General features: G+C 50.8%; 1 protein-coding gene across 1 annotated transcript in view; it reads right to left on the bottom strand.

The window, feature by feature from the left end:
- Positions 1–7622, bottom strand: part of LOC102367824 (olfactory receptor 1K1-like) — a 12666-nt gene extending 5044 nt beyond the window's left edge. Inside the window, 3 exon segments of the mRNA XM_014526038.1 lie at positions 2719–2936; positions 2939–3636; positions 7574–7622. Coding sequence (XP_014381524.1) covers positions 2719–2936; positions 2939–3620 — 900 coding nt within the window. The 5' untranslated portion in view covers positions 3621–3636; positions 7574–7622.
- Positions 7623–13849: the final 6227 nt, after the last annotated feature.

Here is a 13849-nt window from a genome sequence, read left to right as displayed (position 1 = left end):
GCGGCCCTCCAGCCAGTTAGCGACCCATTTGACTGTGTAGGTGTCAACGCCACAGTCCCCTAGTTTTTTTATGAGAATGGGGTGAGAGACAGTGTCGAAAGCCTTCCTGAAGTCCAGAAAGACTACGTCCAATGCTACCTCTGCATCTAAGGATTTTGTGACCTGGTTATAGAAGACCACCAGGCTGGTCTGACAACTCATGTTGGTTGCCCCTAAGCATAATCTCCCCTGCTGGCCCCTCGTGGACATGCGCCAGGATAAGTCTCTCAAAAAGCTTACCCAGGATTGAGGTAAGACTAACTGGCCTATAGTTCCCTGGGTCCTCCTTCCTCCCTTTTTTGAAAATGGGAACCACATTGGCCCTTTTCCAGTCCTCTGGCACCACACCAGAGCACCATGAGCGCTCGTAAAGCCATGCCAGGAGTCCCACAATGACCTCTGCTAATTCCCTCAGCACTCTGGGGTGGAGAACGTCAGGACCAGATGATTTAGATACATCCAGTCCCTCCAGAATTTCCCTGACTATATTCTCACTGACTCTAGGCCTGGGTGCACCTCCCCTGGGGCCTAAGGGGGTCCCGGCAGACAGGCTGATCTGGTCCCTGTTGAGGAAAATGGAGGCAAAGAAATCCTTAAATAGGTTAGCCTTGTTGTCTGGTTTGACAACCAGATTTCCTAGTGTGTCTTGCAGAGGTTCCATGTTACCCGGTACCTTCTTTTTGCCCCCTATGTATTTAAAAAAGGACTTGTTGTCCGTCATGAGGGTTGCTAGTCCCAGTTCCATCTCTGCCTTGCCCTTCCTGACTGCCCCCCTGCAGCCCCAAGCAACCGAGGTATAGTCCTCCCTGGTGATGGCTCCTCCCTTCCATTGGGTGTACGCCTCCCTTTTAGCTAGGAGATGTTCCCGTATGCTTTTGGTGAGCCATGGGGGCTTTTGCGCCCTCTTGCCCCCTTTGATCGTAGTTGGGATTACCTCCCTTTGGGCTTGGAGGATCGTCTCCTTAAGGGGTTAGATTCCGGCAGACTCCTGGCCAATCCCAGAGGGTAGGCAGCCCTATTATGTGACCCATCTTCATAGAAACTCCTCTGACCCCAGGGACCTTCTGTAAGATAGACACACCTGTTTCAGTCTCTTGACAAGTGGCAAACCAGGAAGTCATTCTTTTCTCCCTTCTCATGGGAAGTTTGTCCCTCGGTCCTGATCCCCCAAGTCATTAAGACAACAACATGGGTACCACAGGGTGGGACTGGGGGAGGGAGATAGGATCAGGGTGGTAGTCAGGAGGAAAAGGGGCCCAGATTCCTGCACCCAACCCTGTGGGACAGAGCTGAGGCCCCCTTTTAATTTGGTGCCCAGGCCTGGCCTGACACACACATTGGTTGCCCATGCCACTTGTGACATGCTTGTTACTGATTGGCTACCAGCAACTTATGAGATCATTCAGATTGGATGGCTTTTGGTCATTATTTAATGGATGGGCTTAGTGTTGGGGTTAGTGTTTGGTTTAGGTTATGGTTAGAGTGAGGGCTGAGGTTGGGGTAGGGTGAGAGTGAAGGTGAGGGTGAGGCTTAGGGGTAGGGTAGTGGTAGGTGTAGGGTTAGGTTTGGGGTTGGGGTTGAGGTTAGTGTTGAATGAGTATTATGGCACAGGTTAGGGGTAGGGGTATGTTTAGTATTAGAGTTAGTTTTGGGGTTGGGGTTAGAGTTAGTAGTAGGGTTAGGACTGGGTGAGGATGATGGTTAAGTGAGCATAGGTTTAGGATTATGTTTGGGGTCATAGGGGTAGGAACAAGGTTAGGGGTTGGTGTAGAAGTAGAGTTAGGGGTAGGTTAGGGGTAGGGGTAGGTTTGGGGTTAAGATTTGGGGTAGTGTTATGGTTGTGTGAGAATAATGGTGAGCTTTAGGGGTAGGATAGAATTAATGTTGGTTTTCGGTTTGAGGTTAGTGTTAGGGTTAGTGTTAAGTTTGGGAAAGTATTAGGGCTGGGGTAGGGGTAGGTTTAAGATTGAAGTTGAGGTTAGGGTTGGGTGAGGTGTAGAGTAGGGTTAGGGTTAATGTTAGTGGTAGGTTTGGGGTTGGGATTAAGGTTTAGGGTTGGGTTAGTTCTAGGATTAGTGTTGGGTGAAGGTTAGGTGTAGGGTTAGGGTTCATATTAGAGGTAGGGCTAGAGATTGGATTAGTTTTGGGGTTGGGGTTAAAATTTGGGATTCAGGTTATGGTTACAGTGATGGTTAGGATTGGGATTAGGGTTAGGTTTAGTGTGAGGGTTAGGGTTAGGTTGAGGTGTTAGGATTTGGGGTTAGATTTAGGTTGAGGATTAGGTGTTGTATGTGAGGGAAAGTAAGAGTTAGGGTCTGGGTTAGGATTAAGATAAATTTAAGGTTAGAGTCAATGTTTCCACCTTCTTCATCTGATGTGACAAGTGACTCAAATCTCTCTTGTTAGAGTCATCATTTCATTTCTTTAAGCTTAATATGCCTCATGGGCAGCTACTTAGGTGCTATACCCAACTGTACAGGGCTGGGCCCCTTCCTCACCATTCCCACCCCCCAGAATCCTCTACTTCGAGGATGTAGCCTGGCAAAGACCTCTTCCCCTGGGTTGAGCGAGGCCTGTTGGATAGGTCAAGGGTGACTAGGCCAAGGCTAAGGGGGTGCAAAGCCCTCCCCAGTCCAGTCAGCCCTGGAGTTAACATGCCTCCACCTTTTGTCCCACCACCCTCTGCAGAGCTCCCTGAACATCGTTGTTGCGGAGGCTGTAGATGAAAGGGTTGAGCATGGGCGTGACAATAGTGTACATCAGTGTGGCCATGTGGCCCTTGGCAGCCGAGTAGCAGGCTGTGGGCTGGAAGTAGACCCCAGTGATGGTGCCATAGAAGAGAGTGACCACAGCCAGGTGAGCCCCGCAGGTGGACAGTGCCTTGTGCCAGCCTTCAGCTGGAGCACAGTGGCTAAGATGAGGAGGTAGGAAGCCAGGACGAAGAGAAAGGGGCTGAGGACCACCAAGGCACCCTCAGTGAAGATGAGCATCTCGATGAGGTGGGTGGAGGAGCAGGACAGTGCCAGGACAGGCTGGTGGTCACAGAAGAAGTGGGGGATCTCCCGTGAGGCACAGAAGGAGAGACGGGACATGAGCACAATGTGGAGCAAGGAGTGGAGGTGGGACACGATCCATGACCCAGCTACCAGCCCCATACACAGTCCACGTTTCATCACTGCTGTGTATCTTAAGGCGTCCCGGATGGCCACGTAGCAGTCATAAGCCATGCCAGCCAGCAGAAAACTGTCTGTGACCCCGAAGGCAAAGAAGAAGTACATCTGGGCCAAGCAGCCAGCGTAGGAGATGGCCTTGTTGTCAGCCACTAGGTTGGCCAACATCTTGGGCACTGTCACCGAGGTGAAGGCGGCATCCACCAGTGACAGGTGGCTGAGGAAGAAGTACATGGGTGCCTCATGCAGCCGGGGATCCCAGTGGATGAGGAGGGCAATGAGCAGATTGCCCATCACTGCCACCACATACATGACCAGGAAGAGGGAGAAGAGGAGCTTCCTCTGCCCTGGATGGGTTGACAGCCCCAGGAGGATGAAGTCTGGGTGGATGGTGTGGTTCTCTGCACTCATGGGGCCCTGATGGAGCCTGGAGGGGAGCATAATGGAGGAAAGGTGGTGTGAGATACCATAGGAAGGATGCATTCAAGGCTAAAAAGGCCTTGAAGGACCTCCACTGCAAGGCAGGGTGGGATGGCTACTCTCTGCAGCCCATTAGTGGCTGCTGCATGTCTAGTATATGTCCCTGAGAGCCTGCATAGTGGAGAAAAGGTCAGAGGTGATAACATAGAGAGGACCTTTCCAGGGCTAGCAAGGACTTGGGGTGCCTTCACTGCAAGATGTGTTGGGATGGGTGCTCTTTGAAGCCTCCTAATTGCACAAGCTGGGTGGGATACAATTAGTTGGTGGGCGCCTACGGGCCAGATGAAATTGCCTGGCAGGCTGGATCTGGCCTGTAGGCTGTATTTTGCCTGCCCCTGCCCTAGTCTCAAATGTGTAGCATTCATCTTTAGGCCCCTGAAAGCCTGGTGGGGTTGAGAAAAGGAGAATGTGAAATGGGGATTGATACCATAGAGACTACCCATCTAGGGCTAGCAAGATGCTGGAGGACCTCTACTACAAGGCTTCCTAGGATAGGTGCTCTCTGGAGCCCTCTAGTGGCTATCATATGCCTAGCATAGTAGGCCTCTGAAAGCCTCAGAGTCGAAGTGGAGGAAAGAAGGGCATGAAATAGGGAGTGATACCATATAGACAACCTGTCCAGGACTAGCAAAGCCCTGTGGGGCATCAACTGCAAGGCATGCTGGTATAGGTGCTCTCTGCAGCCCCCTAGTGGCTGCCACATGTCTAGGATATGTCTTTATGTCCCTGGGAGCCTGTGGGGTAGAAAAACGGGAGGATATGTGATGGGGAGTGATATGGAAACAGGGTCCAGCCTGGGATAGCAAGGCCCTAGGAGGCCTCCACTTCAAGGCATACTGTGATAAGTAATCTCAGAGGCTCCCTAGAGTATGTCTATAGGTCCCATATTTCTGACTTAGGTCCTGATGACCCCAGGAAAGGTTCCCATGCTTCCTTGTATCTGCACTGTGCCCAGATGCATCATGCTCAGAAGAGAGGCCTGATGGCCCCACGGGATGGACTATGGGGCCACTGGGTTTATAATGTTGTGTACAGAAGTATCATGATGCCTGCCTCTGTTTCCCTGCCCAGGTTGGGCACTGGGGGAAGAAGGCAGGTGTAAGATCCAAAAGGGGCTGCCATAGGGGTCTCAGCTACAGGGAAATGGGCTGTCCAGAAATCTGTGGATCCAGCATCCTTCCCCATACATGTCCCCCAAGCATTCCCCCATTCTCCAAATATCCATCCATTCATTCCCATACACTCCTCCCATCCATTCATCCCCATACACATGCCCCAACCCTTCCCCCATTCTCTAATCCATCTGTCCATTCATTCCCATACACTCCCCACATCCATCCATGTACTCATTCCCCATTACTCCCTTCCTCCATCCATTCCCTCATCCCTTCCTCCATCTCTCCAGACATCCCTCCCCATACATGTTCCCCATTCATTTCTGATTCTCAAATCCATCCATGCATTCATTCCCACACACTCCCCCATCCATCCATTCCCCCACCCTTCCATCCATTTATCCCATCATTCCCCTAGTCATGCATCCATCCCCTACTCATGCATCTGTCACTATATTCGCCTTCTGCCTGTCTGTCTATCTATCTAATCTGCCTGCCTTCCTGCCTGCCCTTCTGTCCATCCTTCCATCCCTTCCCATATACCTAGGGTGACCATATGGAGTAATATGAAATCAAGGACACTGCCCCCCGTCACTCAAGTGAGCTGCACTGCTGCAGGCAGAGATGGGGTGAGGCAGCATGGTACAGCTCTGGTATTGCTGTTCAGGCCCATTAATGACCCATTGTTCTTTACTTCATAGGTATTAACAATCATCTCCCCTTTTTAATAGTCATTCCACTAATCAAGCTAACCTATTTTAGGATAATTTTGCTGTCTACTAGGGCTTCCTATTTCACAGCTTGTGCTGCTACACTTTCCTGTCCCATGCCCTGCACCCAGGATGCTCATTTTAATTTTCACTGGCTGGCCGGGACTGACTTCCAAAATTTGGGACTGTCCTGGCCACACCAGAAAGTATAGTCACCCTATATATGTCTTCTATTTCTCTGTCTCTCCATCCAGCCAGCCATTCATCTATAGTTCCTTTCCCATATAATCTATCTATCTATCTATCTATCTATCTATCTATCTATCTATCTATCTAAAACCACTTTGCTTCAAAGATACACTGACTTATATATACTATGTGCTATGCACTGTACTACATGCTGTACTCTGTACCATAGGCCATTTCAGCTATAGACTGTTTGAATATTTGAACCATTATATAGGTAGGTAGGTAGGAGGTAGGTGGGTAGATGGCTGGCAGGCTGCATGGGGTTTGGATAGATAGATAGATAGATAGATAGATTTGGTGTAGCTATAGCTATAAATTACTGATACAGCCCATATACACTGTATATACACTGCATGCTAGTGCCAGCCAACCTTTTTGGCAGGCATGGTCACAAGTGAAGCCTCACCTCTTCCCTGCTCTGACTTGGCTCCAGATACATACCTGGTGAGGGTGGCATCCCAGAGGCATCTGAATGGTGGCAGGGGGATGGGAGGGCTGAGACTCTGGTCCATATGCCAGGTGTGTTGGTGAGTGAGGGTCAGGTGGCAGTGTGGCCAGTCAAGGGTTAACCCTGTTCTCAGCCAGCCAGTAGTTTGAGTCCCCCCAGCCTCTATTTTCAAGACCCCTGTGCTGAGCACCTGGGGATACAGGTAACACAGGATATGTGTGCCGCAGGTCAGCTTCTGTGACTGTACTATGTATGTAGTGTCCTATATACATCCCCTATGTAGTTGTATGTTGTATGGAGACCATGTATAGTTTGCTACACTGTAGATAGTCTGCATAATACAGCACATATGATACACCATCTGAACTATACTATGTCCATCCCTCCACCCATTCCCATACAGTTATTCCATCCATCCATCCATCCATTCCCATAACCCTTCTACTGATCCATCCATCCATCCCCCCACACACAAACACACATTCACACATCCAAAACCCAGGCATCCAACTCAATCCCCACCCCACAACCTCCCTCCTCTACACAACCCAGGTGTCTGAGACACACACAACCCAGGTGTCTGGGAACTGCCCCCCTCCCTTCCCCTGACTCCTCACACAGAACCCAGATGCCCAGGAAACAGACATACAGAATCACAGCATCCACCTGTGCCCCCTGCCCCTGCATGGAACCCAGATGTCCAGGTCATGTGTGTGTGCACACAGACCCACAAACAGATAAATACCCAGGTGTCTGACCCCTTCCTCCTCACCCCCCACTCTCAAAGAACTCAGGCATCCAAGACCCACATGTGGAAACCAGGAGTCCAGGCCACACATGCTCACACAGAGAACCCAGGCATCAGAGACACACACAGACCCCAGACATTCCCCCTTCCAAACCAAACACAAAGAAAATGCAGGCATCTGACACCACTCACCAGGCATTTGCATTCTCAGAGACCACCAACCCTCCCCACTCCAGTCCCCCTCAGACAGCCAAAGTGGGCAGGCCTCCCCCCAGGTTCTAGGGAAATACTGCACTTCCAGTTGATGGTTCCTGTTGATCTCTAGTTCCCTTACTGGGGAGCACTGGGCAGCCTCACTTGCCTCAAAGTCCCCTGTCAGTGCCTCACCTCACCTCACCTCACCTCACCAAGTCCTTGCCATAGCTGGGGGGGGGGCTTGGAGTATCACCTCCTTGGACTTACCCCCTACCCCCTCCTAGTGTGCCCAGCTCCAGGTTCTGTCCTATAGGGGGGGTAGTAGGAGGGCTCCCTATGTGCCCCGGTGGTGAGGGGGAGGGTAAGGCTGCAGTATCAGCTGAGCTTGGGGCCAGAGATAAGAGCTGTTGGGGGCTTACCTGTTCCAACAAGACCCCAGCAGATGTCTTCATCCATGTGGGGGCGTGTGAGGGGTGGTGGGAGACCTCTGAGTCCTTGTGCAAGGGATGATAGAAACGGCTGTCACCTGCGGGTCACCATGCAAAGGACAGTATGAAATCATGAATTCCTGCGCGAAGGACAGCATGAAACTGTGCAGCCCTGTGATGGACAATGGAAATCTGTGGCTCATGAGTCACCATGAAAAGGGTGGTGCAAAACTGGGAGTCTCTGTGTGAGGGACAGTGAAAAACCTTGAGCCTCCACATGTCAGGACAATGGGGAAGCTTGTCACTCATGAATCATTGTGCAAAAGATGGTGCAGAACCAAGGCTCTCCATACAATAGATAACAGGTAGGTTTGTCAGTTGTAAGTCACCATGCAAAGGATGGTGAAAAACTGTGGGTCTCCTTGAGACAACTGATGGGAAAGTCTTGCACCTGTGAGTCACTGTGTGAGGGATGGTGTGAAACTGTAAGTCTCTGTGCAATGACCAAAGGGAAATCCTGTTTCCCATGAGTCTGTATGAAGGATGGCAGAACCCCGTGAGAGCCAGTGAGCCATTGTGAGATGCAGAATAGAAAAATCTGGGTCATTGGAGAAGGGATGGTGCAAAACTGTGGGCCACTGTGTACCCTGTGAGTCACCATGCAAAGGATGGTACGAAATCATGAATCCCTATGTTAGAAAGAGTGCAAAACTGCAGGGTACTGTGCAAGCGACAATGGAAACCTCATTCACTCAGTCCCTGTGTGAGGGGTGGTGCAAAACTGTGGCTTGCTGTGCAAAGCTCTCAGTCACCACAAACAGATAAAGGTGATGGATGGCTCCCAGCACCTATGACACACACTGCCACTGAAGGGTGGAAGACTCAGGATCCCTGCACAAGAGAAGGTAGGAATCTCAGGCTTCCATGAAACAAGCAGTGGGGACTTCAGTGGCTCCATGAAAGGGATGGAAACTCACCATGCGCGGGAGGACAGCCTGTGCTGTTCCTGTGCAAGGCAGGGAGGGGTGCAGGACTCGCTTGCCGTGTGAGGGAGTGTGGAAACGTGCAAGGGACAGTGCATGAGAGGGAGTCCTCATGCAAGAAAGGCCTGGGAATCCCCTGCTGCTGCCAAGCTGGTGGGGGAGACCACATGCAGACCCTGGAACGGGGAATCTGTGTGACAGAGCAGGGTGCTGGCATGCCAGGATGGCTGGGAAGTGTCTCTGGCAGCCACGGGGCTGGGTATGTAGCCCTGCATCAGCCTGAGGGAGCTGATCCCTGAGTGCCTCATTAGTAGCAGACACCGGCTAATTGCCCAGATGCCCCTGGGAGAGTGGGGAACAGCTCTCTCAGGCCTTGGTGGAGACTGAGTGTATGGTTCCTTCCTGCCTCCTGCAGGGGCTCAGCAGGGGAGGGAGAGCTGGTGGGGCAGGGGGATTCACCCAGCATAGTCGAGGTGGAGGTGGTGGAAGAGGCCCAGGGACTGGGCTAGCTTGTTGTCTACCACCTATGGCCCCCTCCTCCCTCGGTCCATCATCCATCCATCTGCTCATGTGTTTGTCTGCCTGCTTACCTCTCCCCATACACATGCTCTTTCTTTCCACTTGTCTGTCTGGCTGTCTATCTGCCTTTCTGTCCCCACAGCCTTCTCTGTTTCCATACACACACTCTATCTATCCATCTGTCTGTCTGTCTATCCATCCAAACATTCATCCACCCATGTGTAGCAAGAAACCATTTTTTGCCTGCCCCCACCTCCAATGCGAAGCCTGTCCGTATGGCAAAAAGCCCCTTTTGAAGTATTTGCCCTCTTTTGGGGATGCTTTCTCTTTTCTACCTTTTCTTCCTCCCTCTTCTTCTTTTATTATATTATTATTAGTTTTATAGAATATAAGGTGTACTTGTAATAAAATATAGTTTGTAGATGCTTTTATGGGTATAAAATAGTATTCTGCATCAGTATGTGTCCGCCCCGCCCGCCCCAATTGTATTTGGTCTATTTGTTGTATGAGCCATGGCATTTCACCCTTTTATGTTTTATATTCTATGCTTTTTAACTTTGTAACAAATGTACTTTAAGTTTAAAAGTAAGTTGTACCATGTAACAATGTTAACAAGGGCGGGAATCAAACCAGGGCTTCTCTGTATGGAGTGGGTCCCTGAATGAATCTTGATTGATTGCGTAATACAGTAGCTAGACAGGGTAACAAGTGTGGCAATTAACACCCACGAAACCACAGACTAAAGAGAGGAAAGGATCAATACAGAGCTGGGAACTCCCTGAAACTTCGCTGTTAAAGGTACAGAAGCCCCAGTTTGAACTAATCAATGCCGAAGACTTGACTCTTGGGACTGAATACCACCCCTCCCCCCCGGATCAACTGTCCCCAGAGCCCTATTTATCACAGCAGTGAATTAAGCAAACTTCATCGATGGACTCCCAAGACTGCACGTACCTACGGACATGACCCCTGGGGCTGACAGATGCCATCCAGCAACCACCAAGTGGGACATCCCATGAGATCAATGACCTCTGGATTGGGTAAGCCCAAAAATTGGGTAGTCATCAAAGTCTGCCAGAGAGGGATAAAAGGCAGCGAAGAATGACTCCCAATGGCACCCTCTTTGACCTGACCAGCACCCTGTCTGCTGAGCCAGAAGGACCAGCCAGCGACCCCCTTCTGAAGCAACATTGCACTGAAAGAAACTTCGACTGGCCATCGACAGCGGACTCCAGCACTTGGGGGTAGGTATATCTTGACACCGGTGCTTAGTGTTCATAACTAGCTACTGTGAGTGTGTGCATGAATGTGTGTGTGTTTGAGGGGATCAGCCCCAAGGTTTATGATCTGACTTTTGCATCCATCTAATAAACTAGAATTTTATGATGATCCTGTTGTCTTGTACGACCGGCTTGCCAGGCTATGGCCGGGAGCCCGGAGCGTCAGGTGGGTATTTCGGCAAGTGGAGTGGAATTAGGCACAGATGCGTATTGGTAAAATAGATTGTTTACTTACGCCACCGACGTGCGCAGCGCAGGAAGGAAGCTGACTTTGGTTACGGTTACAAACGTAGTGAGGGCTCTTGAGACAAGACGAGACGTTCCGTAAATGACTTATCAAGCAGACAGGGAGGGGGGGTACATCAGGGAGGTCGGTGACGGGGAGTCGTTGGTGGATGATCAGTCCGCCAAGTTTACTCCAGGATGTGTGCGGAGTTCTCTGACTTGGGCGGAAGCTGCTTGTACTTTTAAATAGTTAACAGACCAATTGCTAGTTGCCAAGTGGGAATAATTTGTAACCGACCAATGGGTGGCACGCATTTTGGCGCGCATGATTAGCCAATTACAAGGGCTTGTGAAATTTAAACAAATGTAGTCGTTAGGCTTGGCAGGGGTTTTCCACTGCTTTTGTGAAATTTAAACAAATGTAGTCGTTAGGCTTGGCAGGGTTTTTCCACTGCGCTGGAATTTTCCACTGTGCCATAGGCATTTACTTAATGGGCTCTGACACCTGTGAGTTGGTCCTTTGTAGCCAACACGTGTCCACCCATGCATCCATCCATCCCTATCTATCCCTCGGTCTGTCTGTCCCCACAGACCTCTCTATCTCTGTCCTCATAAACAAATGTAGTCGTTAGGCTTGGCAGGGTTTTTCCACTGCGCTGGAATTTTCCACTGTGCCATAGGCATTTACTTAATGGGCTCTGACACCTGTGAGTTGGTCCTTTGTAGCCAACACGTGTCCACCCATGCATCCATCCATCCCTATCTATCCCTCGGTCTGTCTGTCCCCACAGACCTCTCTATCTCTGTCCTCATACACACACTCTGTCTGTCCATTCATCTGTCCATCCATCTGTCTGTCTGTTCATCCATCTATCCATCCCTCCCTCCCTCCATCCATCCATCTGAATCTATGACTCCAGATGGAAACTAGTCCTTCCCACCATCATGGTCACCACTGAGCACGCTCAGTCTTCATCATGATATACCATATTTCCTTGCATAGCACACACACCTTGTCCCCTCAAATAAGACCCACTCATGGTTTGGGAGCTGGCAGATTACATGGGGCAGAAGCAAACTAAGGTGCCCAGAGCCTCACCCAACCCCTGGGACCTAACTGGCTGGTCCTCATTGCCTGACCTCTCAGCCATTGCAATACCCCTGGCAACCATTGCAGCACCGGCACCCATTACAGAGCCTCTGGCAGCCATTACAGCACCCCCAGCAACCATTACACAACCACTGGTAACCATTACAGTGCTGCTGGCAACCATTACAGTGCCCCCTGGCAATCATTATAGCACCTTGGCAGCCATTACAGTGCTCCTGGCAGCCGTTACATTGCCTCCGAAATGAAGGCTTATGTTTTAGGCAGAGAAGCAGGTTTCTCTTCAGTGCAATAGGAGTATGAAGAAGCTGTGCTCCAATGGCTGCCAAGATGGCTTCCCCCTTCTTCCTGGGGTCACTAAGTGGGTGGAGTCCAGTGTTAACCCTCTCCACACTGCTGGGGAGGCCATAGCTCTTGGCTGAGCTGGCTGAGGGAAAGTGAGAGGCCAAAAGACACTTGTAGTATCCTGATGAGCCTTGTGGGATGGAAAGATCTCTTGATTACTTACTGTAAGTTATCATATATAACAAGCTATTTATGGTAAAGGAGGAGAAGTTTAGATACTGCTTTTGCCAGAGGCTGGGCCTTCACTTTGGTGCTGTCCTGCCTCACAAGGAAGTCCTTGCTGCCTTCTCCAGGCTATCTCCTGGAGTCTAAGGATGATCCATGAACCACAGTCAGCTCAGACTCTGAGAACATCTTTCCTTTCTACATTTTGCCTTGCAAAAACAAAGGGGTAGGTCTTATTTGGGGGGCGGGGCTGGTTTCATAGTTCGTAGGGTCGGAAGGGACCTGAGCAGATCATTAAGTCCGACCCCTGCCATGGCAGGAAAGAGCACTGGGGTCAAATGACCCCAGCAAGGTGTTCATCTAGCCTCCTCTTAAAGATGCCCAGGGTAGGAGCCAGCACCACTTCTCTTGGAAGTTGGTTCCAGATCCTAGCCGCCCTGACAGTGAAGTAGCGCTTCCTGATATCTAGCTTGAATCTACCCTCTGCCAGCTTGTGACCGTTATTTCTAGTCACTCCTGGTAGTGCTCGGGGGAACAGGGACTCCCCCAAAGCCTACTGGTCCCCCCTGACTAGTTTGTAACAGGCCACTAGATCCCCCCTCAGCCTTCTCTTGTGGAGGCTGAACAGGTTCAGGTCCCTTAGCCTCTCCTCGTAGGGCCTGCCCTGCTGTCCCCTGATCATGCGAGTGGCCCTCCTCTGGACCCTCTCAATGTTGTCCACATCCCTCCTGAACTGCAACGCCCAGAACTGGACGCAGTACTCCAACTGCGACCTGACCAGTGCCGCATAGAGGGGGAGGATCACCTCTTTGGACTTGTTTGAGATGCATCTGTGGATGCATGACAAGGTACGGTTGGCCTTCCTGACCACGTCCGCACACTGTCAGCCCATGTTCATTTTGGCATCAATAATGACTCCAAGATCCTTTTCTGCCTCTGCACTGACAAGAAGGGAGTTCCACAGCCTGTAGGTCTTGCTGCACTGACAAGAAGGGAGTTCCCCAGCCTGTAGGTCTTCCTCCCCAGGTGCAGCACCTTACACTTGTCAGTGTTGAAACCCACATGAGGTCGTCGCCTGTGGCCAGCACCAGATCCAATCCTACAAGGCATCTCTCCTGGTGGGACTATGCACCTCCTGGGTTAGATGGAGGTCCTGTATCTTGGCTAGGAACCTACATGAGCGGTCAGACCTGCCTGACTGCTCTTCCCAGCAGATGTCTGGAAAGTTCAGGTCACCTATGATGACCACATCTTTTGACCTAACTACTTCCATGAGCCAACTTAAGAATTCCCAGTCTAGCTCTTCCCCTTGGTTGGGTGGCCTGTAGAAGACCCCCACTGTTAAGTCCCTTTCCCCTCAACTTCCTTGTATTCTAACCCAGAGCACTTCAGTGTGCTTCTCATCTGACCTTGTGCTACTAGATGAGGATGCGTATTCCTCCTTGATGTAGAGCGCCACTCCCCCACCTTTCCTCCCTGTCCTGTCCCTCCTATACAGCCTATAGCCCTTGATATTCACCGCCCAGTCGTGTGTTGAGTCTCACCATGTGTCCATGAGCCCCACTATGTCTGGCTTGGTGTCAGCTAGCAGGAGGGCAAGTTCCTCCTGCTTGTTCCCCATACTACGAGCGTTTGTGTAGAG

Source organism: Alligator sinensis, unplaced genomic scaffold (assembly GCF_000455745.1).
Source record: "Alligator sinensis unplaced genomic scaffold, ASM45574v1 scaffold778_1, whole genome shotgun sequence".
NCBI classification, from domain to species: domain Eukaryota; kingdom Metazoa; phylum Chordata; order Crocodylia; family Alligatoridae; genus Alligator; species Alligator sinensis.
Note: the sequence above shows the minus strand (reverse complement) of the source record. Positions and strands in the feature narration are given on the sequence as shown.